The sequence below is a fragment of the Haliotis rubra genome, unplaced genomic scaffold, assembly GCF_003918875.1.
Source record: "Haliotis rubra isolate DU_JTF1 unplaced genomic scaffold, ASM391887v1 Scf11, whole genome shotgun sequence".
NCBI lineage: Eukaryota > Metazoa > Mollusca > Gastropoda > Lepetellida > Haliotidae > Haliotis > Haliotis rubra.
The window spans coordinates 2,741,853-2,761,995 of NW_025765003.1; the positions used below are offsets into that span (position 1 = coordinate 2,741,853).

Genomic DNA, 20,143 nt, shown 5'->3' on the forward strand with positions numbered 1-20,143 from the left:
GCACGTCTGACTGTATTTTCTGAAATCTGTGTAATTTACCAATCCTACATGATTTTGATATGTTCCCCATATGCTTGGCCAAATTCTGGAGTCCCGGGAAAGGACATTTTCCATTTTTCCAGTCTGTTAGGAGACACACCAAGAGCTTTAGAAGTTCGTTTCAAATATTTATTGATGACATAAAATAGCTTTCCTATTTCTGTTCAGACACCTTAAAATCAGATGAGTAGGGCATCTTGTCAATCGAAAACCATCTATATTATGAAGCACTGCAGTACGTGTTTGATGCTGCTTCCTCCTGCCATCATCCCTAAACCCCAACCCCCTCATATCATACATCACCATCATCCCCTACAGTCCCACCCCTACATCACCATCATCCCCTACAGTCCCACCCCCTACATCATCATCATCCCTACAGTCCCACCCCTACATCACCATCATCCCTACAGTCCACCCCCCTACTTCACCATCATCCCTACAGTCCCACCCCTACATCACCACCATCCCCTACAGTCCCACCCCTACATCACCATCATCCCTACAGTTCCACCCCTACATCACCATCATCCCTACAGTCCCACCCCCTACATCACCATCATCCCTACAGTCCCACCCCCTACATCACCATCATCCCTACAGTCCCACCCCCTACATCACCATCATCCCTACAGTCCCACCCCCTACATCACCACCATCATCCCTACAGTCCCACCCCCTACATCACCACCACCAGTCATCCCTACAGTCCCACCCCCCCTACAGCACCATACATCACCATCATCCCTACAGTTCCCACCCCCAGTACATCACCATCATCCCAACAGTCTCACCCCCCCTACATCACCATCATCATCCCTACAGTCCCACCCCCTACATCATCATCCCCTACAGTCCCACCTCCTACATCACCACCATCCCTACAGTCCCATCCCCTACATCACCATCATCCCTACAGTCCCATCCCCTACATCACCATCATCCCTACAGTCCCACCCCTACATCACCATCATCCCTACAGTCCCACCCTACATCACCATCATCCCTCCCATCCCCTACATCACCATCATCACCATCATCCACAGTCCCACCCCCAAAATCATCACTATTACACCAGTTTGAATGCAAATCCAATGTTTTGTTATATTATAATTCTTTCTAAACATTCCACTTAAATATGTCATGATACCCAAAGTATTTAAAAAGTCAACAGGTGAAAACTAAAGATATTATGAGTATTTTCGTTGAAATAAATTTCATTTGAACAAAAAATATTCAACAACATACAAATAACACCAAGTCACTAGTCTGATAAATCAAAATAGAAAATTATATAGATTAAAACCTATTGCTTGAATAACCAGAAAGTGACTGCTAATTGAAAACAAAACCCATTTTTAAGGATTTCGCCATCATGTTTTCCAAAACCTGTTCTTCTCTGTCAAAACAAACAAACCATGTGTGTGGTAAATACATGCCAGATAAAATCCAACAAAACACAGACAAATTAACTAACAATCTTTATTTTAAAAATCCAACATAAGGAATTCATTATTATCCAACGAACACAGTATTAACACAACATGTAACCTTGTTACCAAAGTAGGAGGAGAGAGCTAACAACTAACCTCAATCACAGCCTTGTCTCTATTCCTCCCGGCAGTAACAGGACATTTATTATTGTGCCTAAAGTGACAGTCAGTATTGTTACTATTTGTTTTCTGTTTCATATATGTCATCCAAACTCATCATTAGCCAGAAAAATATATTTAAAAAAACATACTTTGTAAGCTTAGGTTTTGGCAGCAGTGTGTTCGTTATTGAGAATCTGGTTACATGGATATTTTAGCAATAATTTTCCAAAAAATAAACTGAGTCATGATGACTTGGCCATATTCACACTGAATAAATAACACAAAAATAAAGGTGATAAATAATACTTCTAAAAAATACTTCTAAAAACATTTATGGTCCACTGTTTGTTCTATTCTAAATAAAATTTTCATCTATAAATGCATTTCTCCCCTTTTTGGCAGTTACAATAGTAGTTTCTTTAAACATATACATGCATTACTCCCATTTGGAGAACATCACAAAATATTGACATTAAGTCAAGGTTAGTCGAAAAAGAAGGGGTGAATAATGATTTAGTATGGCGGTAGAGAGGCTACTTAAATATTAAGCACACTAATGTCAATAATACATGAATAATACATTAAATACCTCTCAGATCTTTCCAATCCATAAACAGATGGAATGAATTATCATTCAACAATTTTAAACATAAAATATGACCTGGAAAAAAAAAATCTTCAAAAAATTCAAAAATTCGAAAATGCATAGTCAGCATGTGAAAGAAATTGCTGAATTACTCCAACAGGTCAAAATGACAAATTCTTAATCAAAATAAATAAAAGAAATGAATTATTGCTGAAGTTTACATTTTGTGAATTCTATCAAATTTAATTCAATCAATAAACAATGATCCATCATTCAACACAAAGGAATGGCTTTAGCAATATTCTTGCAAATTTACAAGTTAGCCACCAGAAATGGGCTTCACATGTTTCACTAATGTTGTGACTTGCATTTGGACCTTTCACATGACAAGCTAACACTTTAACCACCCAGTAATCCCTTTACCAACAATTGGAAAGACTCCTTTCAGTGATATTTTACATATCTATTGTCCCGCTGTATCAAATGAAACTATGCTTGTCATTGTTTTTACAGTGACACTCAATAAAACCACATCCATCTGTTACATTTCCTGCTAGTGTTATTAATATTGAATGCTTTGTTTGTCAAAACATATCCGAGAAAAGCAAAAATATGTTCAAATACACACATCTGATCAGTGTATGAAATAAGCCAAAAATCCAGCCAGACATCAGGGCTGGTAACTTCAAAATGTTACCAGCCCAAAATGGATTTAACCAGACCAAATATGGTGAATTTACTCTGATGTATGGAGCATCTAAAAATTTTACCAGACCATTGGGCTGGCAAGCTGTAAATTTAGACCGTCCGTCAGAAATCTAGACCGTCTCAGGTGGTCGGACAGGCCTTATTTCATACTCTGATCTGATATTAACACAAGTATAAAATATATGATCACCAGCACACCACTGTTAGTACCTGATTGTAACAACATCAGTCAGATGTCAGTTAAACATGTCACAGTAAGCCATATTGCAGGTCAGGTTCACACAAACATGATTCACACAAGGTCAATATTCTCTGTTTCATATAATACCTGATTTCAAGCTGTCATGTTGAAAAGTAATACTGGCTTGATTTGGTGGCCCCATAATTGGGCTGAATGAGTGGGCATGGGGACGCATCAACCACAATCCCAGGACATCAGACAGTACATTACAGCTTGCATCAAGGAGGCCATATGGAGGAAGTCATTTTACAAGACCAAATGGTCAGGCTACAAACTATAAAAGTCTTTACCACTGGCTTATATCAATGATCCTTACCAATGTCAAAGGACCATAACATGGAGTAATAATAAAGGTCCATACCACTGGCTTATATCAAAGGACCATACCACTGGCATATGTGAAAAATCCACACCACTGGCTTACGTACCATACTACTAGAAAAGGACCATGACACTGGATTAACCAAACGGCCATACTACTAGTGTATGTCAAAAGACCATACCACTGGCTTAGCCAAACGGCCATACTATTCGCTTATGTCAAAGGACCATACCACTGGCTTAGCCAAACGGCCATACTATTAGCTTATGTCAAAGGACCATACCACTGGCTTAGCCAAACGGCCATACTACTAGTTTATGTCAAAGGACCATACCACCAATTTATATCAAAGGATATGTCATAGGACCATATATAGGCTTCTATCACAGGACTGACTGACTGACTGAGTATTGTTTTACGCCGCTTTTAACAATATTCCAGCAATATCACTGCAGGGGACACCAGAAATGGGCTTCACAAATTGTACCCATGTGGGGAAATCCAACCCGGGCCTTCGGCATGACGAGCGAACACTTTAACCACAAGGCTACCCCACCGCCCCTTCTATCAAAGGACTGTAACACTGACATATTTCAAAGAACTACAGCAGGGCTCATGTAAAGGATCGTACCACTTGCTCTAAATGCCATTTGCTAAATGCTAAATTCTAAATGCATATTTCAAGTGACCATACCCTTTAGCTCAAATCAAAGTTTATAAATTGAAGGCCACACCAAAGGATTTTTGTCAAGGGGTCCTATACCACAGGATTCATATCACTTGGCCGATATCACAGGGCTCAAATCACATATTGACCAATGGGTATTTGCTCAGATCTATCAAAAAAGGCATCTGTGTGTCATGTGAACATCTTGTGGTACATACAAACATCTGATCAGGATAAACCAATTTACATGGTACATTTCAAAGACAAATAACTGGACAGAAAGAAACAGGAAAATAACATTAAACACAAATGAAAATGCTACTGATATCCAGCAATCAACCTATGAGTTAGATCGGTTTAGAGCCCCTTTTAACAGTACTCCAGTTATATCACAGCACATCAGTTCAGTGTCGGAGAGGCCGAAGTGATATCGGTCTTCTATGTTCCAACCTTTGGTGAAACTGAAACCCACAGCACTCATACGGTACTGACAAATCCAGAAACATAATCTCAATGATCTAGGATTCGAACCCTCAATCAACCTGTCTCTGATGTGCCAAAATGACTCAATACTGCACATTGAACTACGGCAACTTACACAATCGAGCCATCTGTGACTTCAATCGCCTCAAACTCAGCACTTGTCAGGGATAGTCTTTAAGACAAATAGCAAAAAACAAGGAAGGTAAATAGGTATTTCAAACATAACAGCATTTGATGAAAACATTTCTCCATTCTACTCATCTCATTTCTTCTTTTAGCATAACCATGCTGTTGATCACTGGATTATCTTGTCCAGATTTGATTATTTACAGATCGCTGCCATATAGCTGGAATATTGCTGAATTGGGCGTAAAATGACACTCACTCACTCACTCTTCTGGGATACAAGTCAGCTGAAACTAGTCACACAATTAAGTCTACAATGCTTGGAAGAAACGGACAGAAGCATGTCACACCATTCAAAGAACTGGCAGAACCCATCAACCTGGCAGCATGTTGGAACTACATCGCCCACTCCTCATCCACTCATCATCAACAATACTATCATCCTATTCACTAATCATACACCTTAGCTAGATTATGCACTGCTTGAACATTTCCGTCAGACTGCAATAAATATTTCAAAAAGTAAATCAAACAGTAACATATTTTTATACTAAAAAAAATATTCAAGAACACCCAATTGTTTTCATATTACTATGCAGGGGTGGAAATAACTTTAAAATTGCTAGTGTACTCCGGTACAGTGGCACATGTAAAATCACTTGCCCTGATAATTTTTCCACTATACCAGCTGTTTTCTTGATTTTTTACATAAAGAACATAATTAACATTGGAAAGTCAACTGGAAACCGATACAGTGTGATATACAAATTTGCTGGCCCGACAGAAAAAAATACTGGACTCGGGCGTCGGGCAATGGGTTATTTCCACCCCTGCTATGGTTAATTTGACATGACCTGATAGATTAAATAAGGTATTCAGAAAAAATCTGGTGGTTATTTTTAAATTGTGAGTATAAATGTTTAGACATTTTCCTTGCTCATGGACAGGTCAGTGCAAATCCATTGCTAGACAGTGTATGAACTCCCAAACATCGACTCACTACTTTTTCACCCAGCCCCCAAAACAAGTAAATGTTTTAGCTGTCCATATGAAGCATCAGATTAGAGGACAAAAAAATAATGAATATTTGTCAAAATATGTTAAAATATATCAAAATATATCATACCTGTAAGTGGAAGAGTGCACTCTTGAATCAGTGTGGGATGCTTGTGTTTGGCACTGGCCAACATCTGTCTGTGTAATATCAATGCCCTTCTGTAGAAAACATTGTATATGTCCCAGTCAAAGAGTAAACTTAGCCAATTTGTAAAATGACTGAAATTTACAGTTATTTGGCAAAATGACCAATTCACTCAGCCGTTTTATAATATTTCAGTAATTTTGCAAACAAACTAAATTTAATCACTGACTGTAACATAAATACATGACACATTTTTATGGATAACAACTTCTTTTATTCTTTATACAATGTCTCAGAGCTAATTCTTCCTCCTTCATCTGGTGAATAAAAACATGTCATGTATTATGCTCATCCAACTTCTAAATGCCTTTAAAGAACAACTGTAACATACACAATGCAACAATGGTTGGACAGGTTGGCATGGGAAAGAACTTTCAAGTTTCAAAACATTCATCTTTGTCATAAAAACTGTATAAATGCACATTGATTGAGCAAATATATTTGTGCAGGTGTTAATATTAGTAATGTTAAGCATGTCAAGTGGGCAATATTTCATATTTCAATATAACTGGCAATTGCTTATCAGTACTGCACTGGGCCATTTCAATTTAAACATATTCTTTCCACAGCAGAGTGAGTTGCCCCTTTCATGATCATTTCAGCAATACTCCTCTAAAGTATATCACAAGTGGTGAAGAATAAAATATCAAGTAGGATTAGAATAGTTCTATCATCATGTTATTGGTTTTGGACACTTTAAGAACATCCGACGTTTTCTTGCTAATCGCATGCTTACCGGAAAACAGGTCACCAACTTACAAAAGACAATATTACCTGACAATTAAACAGCTGTAGCACTTTACTGATATAAAACATCCTTATGAGAATCTTTAACTCGTCACAGCCTTAAACCCATGAGGGTGAATGAATGTCCAGAATGTTATGCCATATCAAAGGGGATACCAATGGGTTTGTGAGTTCTGTTGGGACAAAATCCGATTACTAGTATATGATTATACAAGCAAACACCTTACCCACGGCCCTTACATGTGTACAAGTTCGAGACAGTGATATGGCTTAATCCTGCTTTGAACAGCACAGACATATGAAGATCGTCCATGACAAAAAATACACTAAAAAAATCTCCTGTACTTCTAAATATCAGGAATATTTTACATGGCGATATACCCCAAAAAGCATGTGTTAAAATTGATGCCAACAGAATATTTATTAGAATGGATAACGGCCAGTGTGACCGAAGTTCATCTCACACCAACAGTTCACACACAATGGCTCCACTGAGACTCCACTCAGTTACTGTTAGCTTGCTTCTTTTCCAGCTTCTTGATCTCTTCTTCAAAAGTCAAAGGTTTTTCGGTTTCTAATTTCGAGCTCCAGTTCCAATCAAGAAAAGGATCTGGAGTAGTATTATGTCCAAACCTATCAAGATAGTAAGGCCTGTGAGTTGAATATAATGTTTTTAGAAAGTCACTATCTTTTTTAGCATTGTCAATTTCTTTTAAAATTGCTGGATCAACAGTAGGATAGTCAAACTTGAATGTTGGTTCCTGGTTGGTTGAGCCATTAGAGGAAGACGGATAGTGGCGGAGCACGGACGCTGCGATGAGACCCGCCACAACAAACACTCCCATTACTGCTCCCAGCAAACAAACTGACCACTTCTTCCTGGCTGCAGTTTGTGACCGAGGGTCAGACGGTGAAGTTCCACGTCCAGAACTATCTCTACTGGGTTGTGACCGGTTCTGAAATAAATATTGAAAAAATTAATTGAGTGAGTGAGAGACTGAGTTTAGTTTTGGGCCGCTTTTAGCAATATTCCAGCAATATCACGGCGGTGAACAGCAGAAATGGGCCTCACACATTGTACACATGTAGGGAATCGAACCCGGGTCTTCGGCAAGAAGAGCAAATGCCTTAACGACTAGGCTACCCCACCGCCCCCATGCAATTTTGAAGAAGAGGACTGTGACATGAGCGATTCGGATTACGACTAAAATGTTTATGACACGACCCCCTTTTTTAATGGCATGACCTGTACTGTAGTACGGGTTCAGGCTCATAACGCCGACCTTTCGACCAAACTTTACGGTTGAGTGAAATATAAAGGTCGACGTCCTGAGACTAGTTTCATTTTGCCAATTAATAATGGATTACGAGGACAATGATTCATCGGCAAAATTGAATCAGGAACTAAACACAACATTGATTAGCATTAATACAAAAGGAACAGGACATTCGATATGATGATGCTTAAAATACTGCATATCGAAGATAAATACAAATACCATTATCGGTGAATGCAGAAAAATATGTAAAGATCAGTGTAGGATCCGTGTTCATGTCTTTAATCACTTATATCCCCAGTCTCTTCTATTTACAGGCAAGGATCTGTTCCTATCATAGACCCCATGGGATCAGCTATTGAATATTGGATTCGTACCTCCAGTACAAACCAGGCCATTATCAATGCTGAAGACAAGCAAGAGCTGTATTATTCAGAGGGGGAATAGGTTTACAACAGATCAGACATGAGGGTGAGGTGAGGTGATATTGGGTTTAACGTCGTGCTTGAGAATATTTCGCTCATATGACGACATGCATGCGTGTGTATGTGCGGCTGCTGTACTAGCCCAGACTTAAGCTGGTTTTATAGTGCTAGCCCACTGAGATACCATGCCGCAGTGAAGCATGAATATCCCACTCAGACACATTATACTGACTCCGAGCCGACCAGTCCTTGTTGTACCCAGTAATGCTGAGTGCTAGGCAGGGACCAACAAGTACCATATTTTAACGTCTCTTGGTATGACGCGGGCCGGGGAACGAACCTGCGACCTTCTGCTTTCCAGGTGTACACTCTAACCACTATACCATGGAGGCGGTGACTGATATATAAATATCAAGTCCAGACCAGACAATTTTATGAACAACTCTTTTCACAGCTATCCACCAAGTCACAGAGTCGGACTACTCAATCCAGGAAGTAGCCCCTGACTTCCAACACAGGTTGATGAGTGCATGTTCTAATTTGTAAACACCATGTTCATTATAACAGCCCCTCAGAAGGCAGCTTGGTTTAATGTTCCCATGCAGGGAGCTGAGAATGAAATTAAAAGAGCACACAACTATTGGCTAGGGTGACAAAAAAATATGAGCCCTTTTATCATGCTTCATTGGATAATATATAAATACACCCTATTCTTATAGTTATTAAACAATGTATATATATTACAAATATTTTATGAATACAATTTAACAACAACCCAACATTATCTACCTGTGAAGTGGATTGATGTAAAAGCCTGGGTTGCCTCCCTTGCCTAGGGTGATCAGCCCTTTCTATACTAACAATAATAAGTCCAGTGAGGTCATTAGTGCTCTGCACTTCGGGCTGATCAGAAGGGAGATAATTGCTGGGGTACACATCATCCTTAGTAGCCTCAGTGTAAGAAGGTGGAGGTTCATCATTGCTTGCAATTTCGACTCTGGGGATCTCTGGAGCAGGTGACTGTACAGCTTCCTCGTATGATGGTGGTGAAATTGGAGCGTCAAAAGGAAGTGACGAAGCAGCCATATTGGAAGATCTTGACGGATGATTAAGCATATGTCAGTGTTGAACTAGTACGTCCTTGTGCTTTGAGGTGCTGGAAGCTCTCATCAGATCATCACCCTGCAACAAACACAAAGGTTATAAACTTTGTATACTTTGTACACTGACTCAAAGCCAACCTGCCCTTGTTGTGTCCCCTTAATGCCTAGTTACAGGCAAGGCAACAGCAAGAACCAACTCTTGAAGTCTTTCGCTACATAGCAAGAGAACAAAACACCAACCCTCATGCCTCATGTGAATCTCACCCTTCACACATTGTACCCTGTGGGAAAACGAACCTTGGTCTTTGGCATGATGAATGAATACCCTTAACCTTGGATGAAAACCAAAGACTGCACTTATACTGCTTCTACCTTGGGTGTTTACACTAAAACCTTTAGCCCGTTTGACTTCTTTTGAGAGCGATAAATTGCTCACAAACACAAAATCTAATAATTACAACAAAACCAAATTTTGCACAGTCACATGAAATCGACAGACCAACTCTGATGATTTGTCTCATAATTTTGGACACCCGAATAAAAAAAGTTGTTTAACAAACGATCATTATTTTGTTGTCACTTTTCGCTATTTCTTACGAGGGAGGACCACTTGCAGGTAAATGTTACACTGACCAAAAAAATAATAAAGTTAATCTTTATTTCCTGACTGCTTTACCTGTGTGGATTAGCAAAGAGACACCTAAATTAATCAAACAAACCTCACCCACAGAGTTTCACTGGGTGAATGTTAATAGTTATCTTTATATGTATGTGTGTGTGTGCGTGCACACTGAAGACAAATATAGAAACATTAATATTGTCAGTCCAGTTTAAGCTGAAACTTCTAAGAAACCGACCAGCTCCCATAGTCTGTTACCAAACAGTATGTCATGCATGTAGAATCTGCTTCAAATGACTCGCGGTCTGCATATGTCACAGTGTTATACACGTTACCTGGAATACTGCTGGCGAAGAAATGAAACATTGCATACTAGTGGTGGTCCAATTAATTTAAATAATCGAAGATTTGTCGCAGTCACTAAACGGCCAAGCAATCGATCATGTTTTCTCATAATCGAACACAAACAATTATGGAATACTTGTTTGCATCTTTGATTATTTCAATTAATCGGACCACCACTAGTCACGTATAAGACTATATTTATGAATTATTAAAGATGAAGTTAATTGATGACGATACATGTACATTTTGTAAAACCGCTTCAGAAGATATATCATGTTTTCTTTGAATGTCAATTTGTTCAGAACTTTTGGCTAAATTTGAAGAATTCCTTAATAATAACCTCCAAACCAATTTGACACTTTCTAAATTCATTACTATGTTTGGACTGCACTAAAACAACCAGGCAGTAAATCACATGTTACTATTTGCCAAAAGATGTATCTATACTTCAAGCCTTAAACAGCAAGATATATCCTTTGCAGAATTTCTTATGGTGCTTAAGGACATATGCTATATTGAAAGGTTTATTGCAATGAAAAATAATAAATTTAGTTATTTTACTTGGAATTGGCTTCACTTAGAAACCCTACTCTGACATTTTAATCTATTTAGCACACATCAATTTGGCTTACTAAAACTAATGTGTCCAATACAGTTATAACACTTTCATCTTGCTCCTGTATATATCTACACCCTCGTATGTGCATACAATTTTGTATATTAACTTGATGATGCAACTGCCAACACATGTCACCTTTTGCCTGTACATGCTACTTGAAATGGAATAATAGAAGATAAAAAATAATTTAAAAATACCATATTCATGAATGAAACGAGTGAATGGTTTGGTATCAAACGAGCAAAAGCAAATTAGATGCCAATACCATTCCTGTGTTTCATAAATATGGTATTACATGGGGCATCGTATAGTGTTATATTTATTACTCACCCAACATTAGCAAAATAAATCTCAGAATTCAACTCACAGAACGATTGCATGTGTAATAACATTGTAGACTTATTAAGTAGTGATATCTTCAACGGGTGAGTAATAAAACCGATTCTCATACATGTAGTGCATATCATATCTGACATATATGGTTATCCCAATCAAAAGTAGAGTACATTTCAAACAAAATGACTAATATTAGAGAATAATTTTCATGGTAAAGCTTCACAGACTTCAATAGGTGAGGATTTTTTCACTGGAAATCCTACATAAGCAAGCAATGTGAGCACTAGAGAGCATGGCTGTATCAGACCAAACTTCTGCCATTGTATTTCGCTACCTGACTGAGATATCAAGCTGCTATCAACATCGAGCCAACCTGTCCAACTTGTGGTGAGGGGAGGTAAAAATCCATAAATGATAGTTCTATAATATAATGCATTCTTATCATTTCTGATTTACTTCCAGCATGTGAGGGCTATGTTTCCAAACCAGTTCCTAATGCCTTAATTATGTTACAAATTGCAAAAGAATAAAACTGATGAAAACTGTAAAATATTGTCTCATTTAAATGGGACTTGGTACGAAATCTTATGACCATTAAAGTTTACACTAGTCTTCTGTCATAGTTATAAAGAACAAAAGATATTTTTAAGGCTGTGTGCTTCACCCAATGTGTGTCAAGGGAGAGAATGAACAGGGATATGGTGTGGGTCCGGGATGGGGCGTTGGGTCAGGGTGGGGTGGGGCGGGTGAGTGGGAGTAATCAGCAAACGGAAAGAGTTCCTTCCGTTCCCCCAACCCTAAACCTAACTCTAACCCTAACTTAAATTTTGGACTGTTAGTCATTTTGTGAGTTCTCTAGTAATTGTTGTGTTAAGTTTTGTTAATAATTTTAGTATATTTATAAATATTTTTTTTATATTTGGGATGGGGGAACGAGAGGAACACTTAAAGCTGAACAACATAGACAATTATGTATCCTTTTTTCTTTATAATCTGATTGATCGTTCAGGGCCAAGAAACTGAACATTTGGTGTTTTGGGACCTCAAGTTTTATACTATTGCCTAGACTATTGCTTAGTCCCTGAATATAAGTTTGATAGTAACAAACAAGCCCATTTAAATTGACAAGGAGCCCTAGGGAGACCAGAGATTCAGAACCTGAGGAATTCTAGACTTGCTTTATTTAGGGCTTTAGCACTGCTGAGAGGGCTCGACAGCTGGGAAAATAATGTGGTTCAGGGACTGTGAGACAGACTAACTGTTGCGTCACATAGTGATTGTAAACTCTTGTATTTTGGATAATCTTATCTTTCATAAGTTAGTGACATGTTTTACAAGTGTTCATGTTATAATCGAGACAACAACGGATGTTCTTTCGTGTCCGAAAACAATAACACGAGGACACATTGTTGACAAACACTGACACGGGTCGGCCATTGCCAAATGACACTGACAGTGACAGCAGATACGTATTCCCACAAACAATTGCGAAAACCGTTTGTCGAAATATTTATGAAATCAGTTATAGTGTAAGAAACATAATAAGTATTCATATATGGGGGTTGGAAGATGAGAACTGTTCATTTGACCTACATATATTTACCTCACATTCAGACGCCTGTTCACAAACACTTGAAACAGCCCCCGGCCCACTTCGCGAACGTTTGTGCACGAAGTGTTTGACAACTTCAGACAAGTGTTTTAAGAACAATTTCACCAAGAAATAGATTAATATCTGAGCTTTCGGCTTTTACCTACCTTAAGGTTCAATTAATGGTGACAAATTCATGACACAAGTTGAGAAAAAACTACCACAAACAGAACACAAACTATGAGATCGTATGCGAAAACTCGTCGAATCGGAATACACACCATTAGCAGTTACCTCCCTTTCAATATTATGCATCATGGAAAGGTTGCATATCACTCGAGTTATGACGCACACACGGTACAGGCGGGTTGCCTTCGAAAACGGAGGAGACGTGACGAATTTCTTTTCATATGCTAATATTACTGCGTATCTACTTGTCACGAAATCTCACGAAGACACAAATGTGTTTCATGGTTTGTTTGTTTAAAATGGGTCAGATGTTTTGGTGCTGACTTCAGTCAGCCATAGAACAAGAATTGATGCTGCAGTTTATGGCCCATAAATGAAAATATATGTCATGAGACAAGGTGTTGATTTCACACACGTGACGTTTCAAAGACACCTTGAGGGCTGAGTCATTTGTTTACATTCATCGTTGAAGATATTTCATGACAAGGGTATTTCGTTTCTTTTCAACAATGTATTCTTTTCTTCATTCGCGTTGAACAATTACAGAACATTTTTCGGGATATCGTTATAAAAAATATCGTCATCACTAACTTTTCTTTATTATATATTGGTCTTCAGTAACCCATGCTTGTCGTTATATCTAGAGGCGACGGACGGGATTGGATTGTCAGGCTCGCAGACTTGCTTGACTCATGTAATTTTATCCCATTTGTAGAGATCGATTCTCATGCTGTCGATCACTGGATTGTCTGGCCCAGACTCGATTATATACAGACTGCCGCAAAGAAGCTGGAATATTGCAGAGAGCGGCGTCAAACAACAAACAATCTATGTAGATACACGTTCAGCGTTGACAAGAAAATAATTTTGCCCATGTTTGAACCGAAATGAATATTTAAACAATGACATTTAAAGAAAACTATGACAACATATACCGAGAGTCTCGTAGAAAAGCCACTATCTTCTGAAAGCTATGTCGTTTTCTTTGTTATGTCTATTTGAGCAGGTTATAACTTACTGCCTTAAATTCAGCTTGTGACGTGTGGCTGACTGACTGAGTATGGTTTTACGCCGCTTTTAGCAATATCACGGCGGGGGACACCAGAAATTGGCTTCACACATTGTACCCATGTGGGGATTCGAACCCGGGTCTTCGGCGTGACGAGCCAACGCTTTAACCACTAGGCTACCCCACCATCCGTAAAATGTGGCGTCCAAGGCAGGAAGTGACAGTGTTTTGACTTGAACATGATGGCTTGGAGATATAATGTGCACTTTCCGACATAATGCGTGTTTGGCATACGGGCCCGCCAGGACATTTAGTGTAATTTAGTGTTCGATCGAAAGAGGGGCGAATTTACCGAAGATATATCAACCTGAAGGGGCGTTACCTGAAGGGGCGTTAGGGTTGCATAATTAAATTTATATGAATTTGAATTTTGGAAATTAGCCAGAAGTAGGGGGAGCTGAACTGTGAGGTTGTTTGGTTGATGTTTGTTTTGTTTCTTTTTATGTTTTTTTCCAGATTATGTGGTTTGGCTTGTTTTTATATATGAATTTATATTGGTACCAGTTGGTAATGTGGGATTGTGTGTTCTAGCGGGGTTTTTTCTTTCGCTAATTAACATAATGGGGCTACCTAATTAACCTTTATTGGTTCATGCTGAATCGGTTATCTCCCCTAGATCAGACAGTCATTCTTTAGACAGCTTAAAACAACAACATTTACGGTCTAATGCACAGCAATCGAGAAAGCTGTTACCTTTGATCAGGGATACTCTACTACCTTATAGAGTCTCCCTGCTTTGATAGAGAAATGGAAGAACTCAAGTGTAACGGTTGGTTCATTTGCAGATGCCGCCCTCACGGTTTATTGTGTGTGTATATATAGAGATGTTGGGTTTTGTAAATACATGCTCATTTTTTTGTGTCTAACATTTTGCAATCAACAGACATCATAACATGTCACGTGTACAAGTATCACGTCTGCCTGTCTGTGTAATTACATAATGTGACAGAGACCGAACTCGGGCCATAAATCAATGCGTTTTGTTTATGGTGTCAGAGACGGTATGTGGTCTCTGATGGTGTATAGCCTGATAGGTGTTAAGTTCAAATTGCATGTGGTCAGTGATCGCAGTTGTGTATTGAATATTGTCATTAGCAGACAGGCAGGCAGACATATAGGTGTCAATAAAACAGACATTGAGTTTTGTCTGTGACAACGACATATCTATATCACAGTTAGAAATTCTGTCGACGCTAAATAATGACATTGCTTTTAAGTATCGAACTGAGAAAGTGACTCGGTAAGAAGAACGTGTGGTGAAACAGACAAATGAAATTATATAAACAGTTAAATCGGTAATCTACTGTAATAACATATAACAAACTCGCGCCTGTGAAATATCAACAAAACATTAGAAAAATAGCTCACACCAAAGCCTTCACCGAATATTCACCGGACAACCCGCTTCCAAGCGCCGCGAACCTATTTCACTGCGCATGTGCTATGAGCGCAGCCCAGCTGTTGAAACCACTTCAATTCCCCCAAGCGCTGGGGGTAAGTTAGTGAATCGTTTGAACTACGATTTCGCGCGTTTTTTTTCATCGCGTTATTTTTCAACTTTATAAGTTGAATTTGCATTTTTGATGATTTGTTTCGGTAAGTCCATACCGAAAGGTATCAGAATCTGCAAAGTTGTGTTTTACGTTGCATGTGACCTTTAAGTATTTCAATTGAGAAAGGGAACACAACCACATTGACATATGTATGTATATAATTTATTCATATGATAGCATCATGTTGTCATGGTAATGAAATGTTCATACATTGTATGTTCATCTCTATTCATATATGTCAATTACAATTAGGTGGTAAATGTTATGCTCTTTTTCGTAGATTTCTTAAAGCTTAAGCTTTTGACTCGGTAAATAGAAATAAACTACAGAATCTTTCACGAATGCATGATTTGAGTAGGAAAATGAATAAACAAGTACATCTAGTGTTATGGTTTATGGTGAATGTGGTAGATTCCCGATGCACATGCTTTTCAAGTTAAGGCTATCAAATACTGGTTAAGATTGTTGAACATGCCTGCACATAGATTTCCCAAAATGTGTTACAATATGATGATAGTTTATGACAATAATGGAAAAAATAATTGGGTAACGAATATAAAAAACATTGCTGTTTAAAACTGGTTTTGGTAACGCATGGTATGACCAAAACGTTAGCTGCTACCCTAATATGTCCCCCGCCGCAACGCGGAAGGGGAACTATGTATTCAGCGGCGTCCTTCCGTACGTCCGACCGTCCGTACGCCCCGAGTCTTGTTAACGCGATATCTCATGAACTGTTGTACCCAATGTCTTCAAATTTGCTGACAGCCCACATTGGGGGATTACCCAGACACGAGTTGATTTTTCAAACTCTTGGGTGACATTGGCCTTAACTGGGGAATGAAGGTCACCATGACGACACTTTGACCGTTTTCCAAACTTATTTAAACGCCATATCTCATAAAACATAGCACCCAATGTTTTCAATTATGTCGACAGCCTACATTGGGTGATTATGCACTGTATATCTGTATGTAAAGTAAAGAGTTGCATTCTCACGTATTTGATGTTCATCTCATGATTTATTTATTGAAACTGGACTTTTTACTAATATTAATCGACAAGAGAGACTATGTTTGTCCGCTGTACTCAGATCTTAGAAGAAAATATTTACCAAATCATTTTTATAGATATCCAAACGTTATTAAATTTATATCATTACTAACAAGTAGAAACATTTAAATACTTCAGAATTTACCAATGTTTATATTCCATGCAACATTGCAAAGAAAGAAAAATAATAATCATCACAATATGTTTATTTTAATTGTAAGTGAATATTGGCCAATTTCAAGTTGGTTGATATGACATGTTAGATAATATGTTCAAGCTCTTACAGCACTGTTAAATTACCAAATCATCATCATTACAGCACTGTTAATGTTTTTTCGAATACAAATAAAAAGCAACACGTCTTCATAGAAATATCTGTTACGATAACATGTTCCCCCATAACACAAACGAGCCTGTCTACTCACAAATGAAGCATTTTCTTAAAAAATATTCCGACAAAGAGTTACACATGCTTCACTTCATGTGTTGACCGAACACTTTATGTCTTTAAATGTAAAATGTCACAAAAAGTATTCCTGAAAATACGCCGTGAAAGGGAGGCCAAAGCCACAGTGCCGGATAGTCGGTATACGCTTTGCCCCAGGCCGATACTCGTGAAGATCCGGGTTAGAATTGGTCTTCAACAACCCATGCTTATCGCAAGAGGCGACTAACGGGATCGGGTGGTCAGGCTCGCCCACTTGGTTGGCACATGTCATCGTATCCCAATTGCGTAGATCGATGCCCGTGATGTTGATCACTGGATTGTCTGGTCCAGACTCGATTATTTACAGACCACCGCCATATAGCTGGAATACTGGAGTTCGGCGAACCAACCAACCCAGGCCGAAGTGTTCGAGTTGACTGGGGCCGGACTGTCAAAATTAACCTAAACCGCAACAAATCTGTTTACATCTGATATCTAGAATTACATCATTCCAACTCTTTATTGCGTGACATTTAATCATACTTTAAACACACTTATCCGTTAGAGCGAAACTCCTATAATGTATTTGATTGAACCCATTTTGTTTCGTTTGTTTTGTACGATTTGGCTCGGGCTGCTTAAAACAACATCTCTCTCTCTCTGAATGTTCAACAATTCATCACTGAGACTGCTAACATTCAAGCAAACATTGGGGATTTAGAGAATCAACATTGTATTAATTAATAATGGGTCCATTAACACCTCAGGGAAGAAATACTATAAAAATCCCTATTGATACCAAAACTTAATCATCTTTTTGCAACGATACCAACCCCGGCAAATGCTATTATTAATAACTTTCAGGCAAAATGTTTCTAATTTATATGGAATGATAAACCAGACAAAGTTAAAAGGGAAAGAATTATTTGCAATATTCCAGATGGTGGTATTAAAGTTCCTAGTATAATAGATTATACAGTACAACCAGAAATTATTGAGAATTTAAAGATTGTAATCTTTTTATTTTCCACTCATTACTCACGTATTAAATGTGAATATTAGCAGAACATAACTCCAGATTCAAAGACAGGTGAACAGTTAGTATTTTGTCAAGTCACCAGGGGCAGAAATGCAGGCTTTAATGCGGCGGGGCATACTACTGATCAAAGAAGTTAGAAAGTCGTGGTCCATGCTGTCCCAATATCGGACCACCTCTTCTTTCATTTCAGCAATATTTGTCAGATTTTTCTTATTGACACTTTCCTTCATAAGTCCCCAAACATTTCTATTTGATTTAGGTCAGGGCTACAGCTTGGCCAATCTAATAATGTCATATTTTGGGTCCGAAACCAGGCCTGGGAATGCTTTGAACGATGTTTTGGGTCGTTGTCCTGCTGGAAAATCAAAAAATTTCCATAGAACAAGTGAATGCAAATGACCCTCGAGAATATCTGTGTACCACTCACTGTTCATATTCCCTTCAAATACACAGAGGGGCGTTGCCCCTAACACAGATATGCCACCCCACACGTTAAATTTCGAACTGTACTTTGGGCGCTGATACAAAGGTTTTTCAGTTTGTTTGGTCCAGAATTTCTGTGTATTAGGAAACAGTCTCACAGAACTTTCATCTGAGAAAATCACATTGTCCCAGTCAAAATTTCTATGCTGTAAGCACCAGTTCAACCTTCGCTCCTTTTGTTCAGGTTTCATGATCGGTGATGGAATTTCTGCCAACCCATTGCATGCAGCTCAGTTCTAATTGTCTCCTTACAGACAGCCACAGTTCCTCTATCAATCATATCCAGCCTTAAGGTTTCTAAACTCCTTCGTTTGTTTTTAGAAACAAGAATACCAAGCCGCCTCCTGTAACCGACAGTCAATTTTCTGGGCCTACCTGTGCCTCCCTGGTGCTCAATGCCATATCCATTTGCAATATTTGCAACACGATAAACAGTGGACAAAGGGATGCCTGTTCTACTTGAAATCACTTTAGCTGATCTGACGTCCTTGTTATACTCTAAAATCAACTTCTCTTAATCATCCATACTGAGGATCACTGAAAATGTCGTCTGCTAGCAAGTAAACAAAGGGGGATAACTCTTCACAAACTAATGAAAAAGGATTAACGGAGTTGTCTCTCTTGAATGAAACCAAGCACTTGATAGCTGGTCAAGGTTGTTTAAACTAGAAATCCAATTAAACATATTCCTAAAATTCTCAATAATTTCTGGTCATACTATATATGCTCAAAAACTTTCTTGGGGTAAAAGACTTTTGAATTTACAAAATAGTTATGTTACCTTTCTCTATGAATCAAATGTCATACCCAGTAACATTTTTTAAATGGATGCAGTGTATATTAAAGATTATGTATTATCAAAAATTAGTAATACATTTTGGAGAGATGTTCTTCTTGCGTGGAGTGTATACCTTGGTAAAGTTGGGAAAACTCGATCAGATATTTATTCTCAGTATATATGGTACAATGACAATGTAAAAATAGACAATAAGTCCATATTGTTTAGGAAATGGTATGAAGCGGGAATAAAATTTATAAATGACTTTGTCAACTCTGAAGGCAAACTTGTATCTGTTTGGAGTTCAGAAATATGTATAATATTAAATTCAACCCACTATTTTTTTATGGACTTAGAAATGCTTTGAAGGTTTATTTGAACAAACATGTTGAAGAAAGTGCTTTGCCATTAAGTCAGCCGATTTTACCATTTAATATCTGTCATATCAAAGTGGGTGTAGAGGGATCTAAACACTTCTATAACGTATTATTAGACTCTAAGTTTATTGCAACTTCAGCTAAC

The 20,143-nt window shown here is 38.2% G+C and overlaps 2 protein-coding genes across 3 annotated transcripts; one reads left to right on the plus strand and one right to left on the minus strand.

The window, feature by feature from the left end:
* Positions 1 to 261: 261 nt before the first annotated feature.
* Positions 262 to 2,045, plus strand: LOC124285471 (extensin-1-like). The gene is made up of 2 exons (XM_046721713.1): positions 262 to 1,020; positions 2,037 to 2,045. Exons 1-2 carry the CDS (start codon positions 262 to 264, stop codon positions 2,043 to 2,045), a joined length of 768 nt encoding a protein of 255 aa, XP_046577669.1.
* A 4,585-nt stretch (positions 2,046 to 6,630) lies between these two features.
* On the minus strand, positions 6,631 to 13,341 carry LOC124284534. 2 transcript variants are annotated; one of them, XM_046720620.1, is made up of 3 exons: positions 13,312 to 13,341; positions 9,207 to 9,599; positions 6,631 to 7,671 (listed from the first exon to the last, which is right to left on the minus strand). In XM_046720620.1, exons 2-3 carry the CDS (start codon positions 9,531 to 9,533, stop codon positions 7,219 to 7,221), a joined length of 780 nt encoding a protein of 259 aa, XP_046576576.1. In that variant the 5' UTR covers positions 9,534 to 9,599; positions 13,312 to 13,341; the 3' UTR covers positions 6,631 to 7,218. The 2 variants fall into 2 exon arrangements, with proteins under 2 accessions (XP_046576576.1, XP_046576570.1); XM_046720614.1 differs by lacking the exon at positions 13,312 to 13,341 and adding an exon at positions 13,198 to 13,305.
* Positions 13,342 to 20,143: the final 6,802 nt, after the last annotated feature.